The 9,548-nt window shown below is 44.0% G+C and overlaps 1 protein-coding gene across 18 annotated transcripts in view; it reads right to left on the bottom strand.

Moving 5' to 3' along the window:
* The window catches only part of obsl1a (obscurin like cytoskeletal adaptor 1a), a 297,489-nt gene that overhangs the window by 31,896 nt on the left and 256,045 nt on the right, over positions 1–9,548 (bottom strand). For 17 of the 18 annotated variants that reach the window (XM_043694326.1, XM_043694325.1, XM_043694341.1 and 14 more), the window contains 2 exons: positions 1,936–2,097; positions 1,160–1,312 (listed from right to left, as the gene is read on the bottom strand). In XM_043694326.1, the coding sequence (XP_043550261.1) occupies positions 1,160–1,312; positions 1,936–2,097 (315 nt within the window). The remainder of the gene's footprint in view (positions 1–1,159; positions 1,313–1,935; positions 2,098–9,548) is intronic. The other variant, XM_043694327.1, reaches the window with a different exon arrangement.

The following is a 9,548-nucleotide window of genomic DNA, read 5'->3' as shown; positions in this document are numbered from 1 at the left end:
GATAAAAAGACAAAGTCTTTTCCCTGGGATCAGGGAGTCTAGAACTAGAGGGCATAGGTTTAGGGTGAGAGGGGAAAGCTATAAAAGAGACCTAAGGGGCAATCTTTTCACACAGAGGGTGGTACGTGAATGAGCTGCCAGAGGATGTGGTGGTGGCTGGTACAATTGCAACATTTAAGAGACATTTGATGGGTATATGAATAGGAAGGGTTTGGAGGAGTATGGGCCAGGTGCTGGCAGGTGGGACTAGATTGGGTAGGGATATCTGGTCGACGTGGACAGGTTGGACCGAAGGGTCTGTTTCCATGCTGTACATCTCTATGACTCTACTCTTCTTGGCTCTGCTTCCACCTGTTGGCTTCAGGTCAACCAAGAGACATCCTCCCATTCTCTATCACTTACGGTTCAGGTTTAAGGAAGGGAAAATGACCATTGCACAATTCTACCCCAATCTGATCTGATCTCACCCAGATTTTTTACAATTAAAGAGTCATTTATTTTTAAAGTGCAGGCACAGCTGTGATGCAATTCAGGATAAGCAACAAATACTGCCTTACCCTGAGCTGTCCACAAGCAGCCAATTTGCAGTCAGCAAGCTCCAACAGCAACAATCAGATAAATTACCAAAACAATATTTTTTTTAAAATTGATGTTGGTTGAAGGTACATTGGCCCAGGAAACTAGGGAGAACTTCCTTCATCTCTAATTGTGCAACTCCCTTCGATCTACCAGAGAACAGACAGAGCTCAGTTTAATGTATTATTAGAATGTGGCACCTCAAACAGTGCACCACTCTCTCAACACTGACTCTCTAACAGTGCAGCACTCACTTAGTACTGACTCTCTGACAGCGCAGCACTTCCTTAATATTGACCACTGAAGATGCAGCACTCTCTTTGCACTGACCCTCTGACACTGCAGTACTCCCTCAGTTCTGACCCTCCAATAGTGCATTACTCCCTCAGTGATGACCCTTTAATAGTGCAGTGCTCCCTCAGTACTAAGCCTCCAACAGCATGGGGCTCTCTCAATAGCACAATAGCAGTCTCAATCTGATTGTATGCTCTATCTCTGGACTGGACAATTCTCTTGAACTGATGAGTATTCCCCTCCTGATGCAAAGTCCCTGGGCCAGTGCAGACAGAGGAAAGGCTCTCACCCTTGAGTGCAAATGGAAAGGTGAACTGGAAAGAAGCAACCAAAATACCATTGACATCTAGACGAGCGACAGACTCGGCATTCTTGGCTCTAAATCGAATTTCTCCAGCATCCTCTGCCCTCACCTTGTAGATCAGCATGAAATGTTTGGTCCCTTGAAATATGAGACAATCAGAAAAATTAGTTTCCACCTGATCACTTACACACACACACAGACACACACACACACAGTCAGGATCCTGAGTTCAATTCCAGCCTTGGGTGTCTGTGTGGAGTTTGTGTCGGTTTTCTCCAGGTTGTCTGTTTTCTTCCCACAGTCCAAAGATATACAAGTTGGGTGGACTGGTCATGCTAGATTGCCCGATGTGCAGACTAAGTGGATTGGCCATGTTAAACGGAGGGTGAAAGGGTAGGGGACCAGGCTCTGCTTGGGATACTGTTTGGATGGTTGGTGTGGACTCAATGGACCAAATAGCCTGCTTCCACACTGTATGGATTCGAACATTCCCTTGACAATATCCACATCAAATGCTCCCAGGACAAGTACATCATGAGGTTAGATACACAGTAATATCACTCTGTTATTTTACATGAAATAGTGAACGTGGTTAAATTTGAATACAGTTCCCACAATTCACTATCCATGTCATCCTGACACAGAAATATCACTCTGGACTCCAAATCCTTTCACTGTACTTAGGTACATGTGACAATAATACATCAAATTAATAGTTTTCTCACATGATCTTTGTGAACACACCCCTTGCGTCTCCTTACCCTCCTGTCTAATTTTGACATTGCTGTTTGATTTGATTCTATTTCCATTCTGTAACCATTCACTCTTCACTTCTGCATGGGACACTTCACAGACGAAGACTGCATTGTTGTTCTCTCGAACTTCCTGATCCTCTAGCTCCTTCACAATCTGAATTTCCTGTTCTGTAGGGACATAACAGATAGAACATTCAGTGTTATTTAAAGTCAGAGCTGACCATCTAACTCCCTGAGGTATTCTTCCCTGAGGCAGTGACATCAGGTCACTCCACTTAATCCCAAGCTGAGCTCCCAACCCCATCACAAGGTGACCCACTTGAACTATGACATTGTCTGTCTATTGCATCATTGCTGCTGTTGTTACAAATAGATTTGACCATTGCAATGGTCTCTTGGGCAACTTATTATGTTGCCACCTCTGAAAACTGGAACCCAACCAAACAGTCCTGCCACTACTTAGGCACACATCATTGTTTTGACTGAGCCTGCAGGGTGCTTTGATTGTTAGCTAGCACTGCTCATCATAATAGTTTTTGAATTTAAATAGGGAGAGGATTTAGCCAAATATATGGTTTAGACTGTTATGAAGTTGTGTATAATACTCATGAAGTGGAAGGTAGAGTTTGTTTATTTAAATAATAGGGGGACAGAGTGTGTGAGATTCCTTTAAGGCATAAAGTGTTTTTCAAAGCTTGGAGATTTTTTTAAAAATCTGCAAGCAGCTGTCGATGTACAGATAGTTCTAAAGTGGAAACGTAATAAGTGGCTGTGTGATTTGAAAACCTTAGGCTTTTTTTTTGTTTTGGTAACTCACTTGAATCAGCCAATTAATTTAATCCAAGCCCTTAGATACTGAATACTTATCAAATTTAAATCTGGAGGTACCGGTGTTGGACTGGGGTGGACAAAGAAAAATCCACAATGCCAGGTTATAGTCCAACAGGTTTATTTGGAGGCACTAGCTTTTGAAGTGCTGCTCCTTCATCAGGTGGTTGTGGAGTATAAGATCATAAGATACAGAATTTAGAGTAAAAGGTTTACAGTGTCATGTAGCTGTACTGATATATTAAACAAATTTAGATTAAGTCTTTCATCTTTTAGAATGGAATATGCTATTTCCAATTCTTTAATATGTAAATCCCAAAATTCCTTTCTGTTTTGTAAATATATTTATTAACCAAAAAACAATTTTTTGACTTTACAAAAATATAGGTATTAAAAATAGAACATAATGTCACTATAATAAAAAAACACAAATTACAATACTACAGTCTTACTAACTACTAACCTACCTATAGTACAAAACAAAACCAAACAATGTGCAAAACAACACCAATAAATAAGTAATTGACTAATAAAAAACAACATCAAAAGAACACACAGTACAAAATCACAATGCTCGGCACAAAGCTTCCAAACAAAAAACAAGCATTGTATATATACCCGTATGAACTCAGGAGATCCCCTCTCCAGGTCCCAGGGCTCAGCAAACCTAACCATCTTGGTTAAACGAGCACCCTAGTTAAGATAGCAGACAGATCTGTGTCCAAATAACTCAAAAAGGGCTGCCATGTCTTATAAAAAAGATCTGTTGTGTGGTGCACCATATTTGTGAAAAACTCCAAGGGAATGTGCTCCATAATTAATTTCCGCCATCCCAGCAAGCCCGCTGGGTTCTCAGACATCCAATTCATAAGAATATTCTTCTGTGCACAATAAGTAAGACTATTAAATAGTTTCTTCCCATGCCCGTCTAAAGATGATAAATTTGCTAGACCTAAGAGGAGAGATATTGGGTCTACTTTAACTTCGGTCCTCAATAACCTCCCTTACTCTCCCGACACAGCGCTCCAATAAACAGGAGCCTGCGGCATGTCCAGAAGCAATGGGTAAGAGTAACTACAATTATTTTACATTTGGGCCTGACAGGCTGGTGTCAAATGAACCCTGTGCGGAACTTATAACTGCATAATGCATGTCCTATTACAAATTGAGATCTTCTACACGCTCTACCATATGTTCTCCCACATTTAAGAAGAGATCTCCACTCCTAGCTCTTGCTCCCAAACCTCTCATAGCTGGTTAATACCCTGACAGGCCCTACCACCCAGTAGAACAGACCTCTGCTGGGCAGCTCATATTTGCGGTTAGTTGCTTGAAAGACATCATAACCTCCCTCTCAAACAAGTTTCCCAAACTAGAAACTCATCTTGCTACCCAAAGTTTGAACCTTCAGTCCATCATCCCTCATCAGAACCTTGGCATACCAACTATGGGAGTGAGTGGTAAAGTCTTGGATATGCAACCCTTACTCTGACGCATCGCCCTCCATGCCTTGACTGAAAAATCCTGAAACAGCCCCAAATGAATTAATACATTGTATCAGATGGGGTACGAAGGTGGTCAGGTCTAATAAAAAACAGAAGGTCATCATCCGCATACAGTGTAATCTTGTGTACCCACGATCCCACTTCCGGAGCGGTTATGTGGATGTTCTGACGAATGGCCTCTGCCTGCAGCTCTATCACTAACGTAAACAACAACAGTGAGAGGGGGCAGCTTTGACAACTACCCCTGCCAATCCTAAAGTTCCCAGACTTCACCCGTTGGTGATGACCACAGCCAGAGGGTCGTGATATAAAACCTCCACCCGCCTAACAAAGATCCCACCCAACCCACTCTAACACTTAAAAGAGATAGGGCTATTCCATCCAGTCAAATGCTTTCTCTGCATCTAAGGAAATCACCAACCCCTGGATCGATTGTTGCTGACATGCATGGATCATATTCAGCAACCTTAATATTATTAGAATACCTATGGTCCCTTATAAAAACTGTCTGGTCCTCTTTGACAAAACAGGGCAACATCCTTTTCCAATCTCAGCGCCAAATCCTTAGACAGAATCTTAAAATCTGAATTTAAATGGGCCTGTATGAGGCACAATCCTTAGGAACCTTCTCCTTCTTAAGAATGAGGGAAATATTAGCTTCTCTCAAAGATGGTAGTAGGCATTCATGCATATAGGAGTGCTTGTACATTTCCAGCATCAGCCTTGACAGAATCCCTATAAACTCCTTGTAAAACTCACCTTGGAGACCATAAGGACCAGGAGCTTTCCAACAGGTTGCTTAGCTGCATCCTGTATTTCCTAAACCATCAAGGGGGCATTAAGGAGAGAGGCCTGTTCCAGGGTAACCCCCGGGAAGTCCAGGCTCTTACAAAAGGCTTCAATCTTGGCTCTCCTACCCTCACAACCTTCAGACTGATACAACTCAGGGGAGGCACGGTGGCTCAGCAGGTAGAATGCTGCCTCACAGCACCAGAAACCCGGGTTCGATTTCAGCTTCGGGCGATTGCCTGTGTGGAGTTTGCACATTCTCCCTGTGTCTGTGTGGGTTTCCTCCAGGTGCTCTGTTTTTTTTCCCACAATCCAAAAATGTGCAGGTCAGGTGAATTGGCCATGCTAAATTGCCCATAGTATTCGGTATATTAGTCAGGTAAATGTAGGGGAATGAGGCTGGATGGGTTACTCTTCGGAGGGGACTTGGGCTGAAGGGGCCTGTTTCCATACTGTAGGGAATCTAATCTAATCTAATCTAAAAACTCCAAAAAAGCCTCATTAATCCTTTTGGCATCGTATATAAGGACCCCGGCGCTGTCTCTGACTGCAGTAATGGATTGGGAGCATGTTTTTTCCTAGTCAGACATGCAAAATAATCCCCTCGCCTATCCCCATACTCGAACAGCCTTTGTCTCGCAAAAGCAAGTTCTTTCTTTGTGGTTTGTGTAAGTATTGAATTTAAGGCAACCTGAAGGGCCTTGATTCACTGTAGCTTGGTCAGCGAAGGCCTTGCAAAATGTGCCGCCTCAGCGACTTTCAGCCGCATCTCAAGTAGACGCTGCTGTTCCCCCTTCTGTCGTTTCTGGCTAGCTGAATAAGAAATAGCTAATCCCCTAGCAAAGGCCTTCACGGTCTCCCATAGCATTGACGGACTACTAGCTGTTCCTGAGCTGATAGTCAAGGGCGGCACGGTGGCTCAGTGGTTAGCACTGCTGCCTCACAGCACTAGGGTCCGAGGTTCGATTCCAGCCTCTGGCAACTGTCTGTGTGGAGTTTACACATTCTCCCTGTGCGTGGGTTTCCTCCGGGTACTCCGGTTTCCTTCCACAGTCCAAAGATGTGCAGGTTAGGTGAACTGGCCATGCTAAATTGCCCATAGGTTAGGTGCATTAGTCAGAGGGAAATGGGTCTGGGTAGGTTACTGTTCGGAGAGTCGGTGTGGACTTGTTGGGCCGAAGGGCCCGTTTCCACACTGTAGGGAATCAAATCTAATCTCGACCTCCCAAAACTCCCTCAAAAAAATTCGACAAATTTGGAATCCTTAAGGAGAAATGGATCCAGACGCTAGTGCCATAAACCTAGCCCCTCACTCTTCGCCTTAACCTCCAAATATACTGCTGCATGATGAGAGATAGCTATGTTCCCATTCTTGCAACCTATAATCGAATCCAAAAGTGTCGAGGGAGCCAAAAAATCAATCCTCGAGTGACATTTATGTGGTTGTGAAAAAAATTGTAAGGCCCTAATAGTAGGATGAAGACATCTCCAAATATTCACCAGCCCCAACTCCACACATAAGTCAGCCACCTACTTGGCCTGTGAAGAAATAATTGGGGGCCCACTAGGTATCTTGTCCACTATCGGATCCAAAAGGCAATTGAAATTCCCCCCTATAATAATGTGCTGTGTTCCAAAGGCACTCAACTTAGAAATGACACTAATCAAAAATTTGAGGGGATGCGCCGGAGGACAGTAGACATTTAAAATGCCATATTCCTCCCCATATATCAGGGCCTTAAGTGTCACAAACCGTCCTTGCTCATCTTTCACCTGCTCTAATAATGTGAACGGAAGGTTTTTCTGGATAAGTACTGCCACTCCACAACTTTTAGTAATAAAGGATGAAAAGAATACCCGACCATTACCTCCCGTTGTAACTTCAGGTGTTCACAATTGTCAAGATGGATTTCCTGCAACAGGGTGATATCAACCTCTTAAGACTATGAAGCACTTTTTTCCTTTTAACAGGCAACTGACTTCCTTTGTTATTCCAGGTGCACCATTTAACAAGACACTTAGCCATATCCCCTTTCAGAGACCCTTGAACCCCCGGGAAGGAGAACCCTGCTTGCAATGCGCCGAGCACAAGTAAATGGAGACTCACGAAGTGACAGAGTTGAGCATACAAAAACTACTGTATCATAGCAATGAACAAATATTGCTACCAAAAAACTACAAAGAAAACCAACTATAAAACCTTGAACGGGAGACTGTCCCCCCTGTCCATGGAGGGCACTCACTCTACCCATCCCCTTCTGCACAGTTCCTTCAGCCCTTGACTGTGCCCCAGCCTTAGGCAAAAAAAAGTTAATAAACAAGGAGCTGATCCTTAAGTCAACAAAAGAAGACAATGTCAGGATAAGTACTCCCCCCCTCCCCGGCTCCATGTCACCCCTACTTGTGACTAAAAGAGAAAAAGAACTAAAAAAAAAGTAAAACAACAAAGGGCACCCACAAAATTTCCTTGATCAAATCCAGTTATGAACAGATAATAGGAACTACATATTCCATGACTTTTGTTTTTTTTAAAAAATTATTAGGAAAAGAGAAAGAAAGAAGGGAAAACACAGGGAAAGAAGGAAAAGAGGATGATTATTAACCGTATTCTAGAGACCAATCAGTCTATTTTAAAGTGTCTACAAAGTTCTTGGCTTTATCCACTGAGTCAAATGTATAAACTGAGTCCTTGTAACCTGAAACGGAGCACCATGGGGTATCATGGAATACTGGCTGCCCAGGTTCCTCAGCCTCTTTTTAACTTCATCGAAGGACCTCCTCTTTCGAATTATAGCTGCCAAGTAATCCTGGAAAAACATGATTTTTGACTCCTTGTGCAGCAGTGCCTGTGGATCTTTCCCCAGTAATCTGGAGGCTTCTATCACTCTTTGCTTGTCCCTGTATGTGAGGAAGTGCACTAGGACCGGACAGGGGCACTGTACTGGCCCAGACCTACGCACCGCCACCGGATAGGCCCTTTCAATATGCAACCGCCTGGTTTCAATTTGAAGGCCCAGGAACTGTGGCAGCCAGTTTTCAAAGAAGCTGACTGGCTACCCACCTTCTTCATCCTCCGTGAGCCCGACAAACCGAAGATTTGTGCTCTGACCTCGATTTTCGAGGTTGACCTGATCTTGCAAGGCCCACACTTCCTGCTCCAGTACCTGGATCTGTCCAGACGAGGACTCGATCGCCACTTTCGAGGCCGTGGTTCGACCCTCCACCTCCTCCATCCACTCCCCAGACCCTAGAGCTCCCAATCATGCTTCTATGGCATAGGCACGAGGGGTTAGACCTGGGCACGGAACTTCTCGATCACAGCCTCAACTTTTGGGGGAAGTCTCGCCGTTGCCGCCGCCAATTCCTGTGAGCCCGTCAGGTTCCCCGGGGGTTCGGGAAAGGCCGCTGCTGCGGCCTCTGGCATGCCCAGTACTGCAGAGGAGTGTCCTCCTTGCTGCTGTTTGCTCGCTCCTTTTCCTTTTGGCATCCTTTCCACTCCAAATTGTCAATGAATATGTGTTCTTCAAGTTTTAAAATGAGCAATTCCTCCATATAAGTTGGCCAGGGATAGTAAAAAACACCAATATGCTTTGGCTGTTAGGCAGAGCCGTCCAAGGCAGTTCTACTGAATTGCTGCCATCTTGCCGAGTCCCCCAAAACACCTTTTATGTTACAATATCATATTAGCTTGAGCTTTTCTAACAATAGGTGCCATCTCAGCTCAGACAATACCTGGAAGGTATGAGGTTAAAGTCTGTCTGTGTCCCAATGTTGAGTGAGACTGGTTTTATTTCTAAACTGGAAATTACAGAATCTTACATGGATTTATGCAGTTTTTGAGCAAAATGAAATGTAATTCTGCAGAAACAAATTCACCCCATAAACTCATACGTGTGCACGTGCGGGACAGGGAATGAGTGTGTGCGTGTGGGTATGAGTACACGTGGAAGTGTGTGTATATGTGTTTGTACAAGCTTGGTCAAGTATGTGTGAGTGTGTGATGGGGTACAAGCCTGTGAGACGGTGCATGTGTGGATATGAGTTTGGGGAGTGCATGTGTGTGCATATAACAGAGAAGTTGTGTGTAAGAGAGGGTCTGCGTGTGTGTGTGTTTACGTCTCATGTTTCGAGAACAGTGACTGTAATTTTGTAAGTTTTAAGTTACTTCTGGATAAGGATAAGTATAGCGCTCAGGTGAAAGTATTAAATTGGGGGATTGAGGTTCACAAGGAAGAGGTATTAGAAATCCTGCAGAGTGTGAAAATAGTTAAGTCCCTTGGGCCGGATGGGATTTATCCTAGGATCCTCTGGGAAGCCAGGGACTAGAGTGCTGAGCCTTTGGCATTGATCTTTAAATCGTCATTGTCTACAGGAATAGCGCCAGAAGACTGGAGGATAGCAAATGTGGTTCCCCTGTTCAAGAAGGGGAGTAGAGACAACCCTGGTAATTATAGACCAGTGAGCCTTACTTCAGTTGTTGGTAAAGTGTTGGAAAAG

This window comes from Chiloscyllium plagiosum, chromosome 7 (assembly GCF_004010195.1).
Source record: "Chiloscyllium plagiosum isolate BGI_BamShark_2017 chromosome 7, ASM401019v2, whole genome shotgun sequence".
Classification (NCBI taxonomy): domain Eukaryota; kingdom Metazoa; phylum Chordata; class Chondrichthyes; order Orectolobiformes; family Hemiscylliidae; genus Chiloscyllium; species Chiloscyllium plagiosum.
Note: the sequence above shows the minus strand (reverse complement) of the source record. Positions and strands in the feature narration are given on the sequence as shown.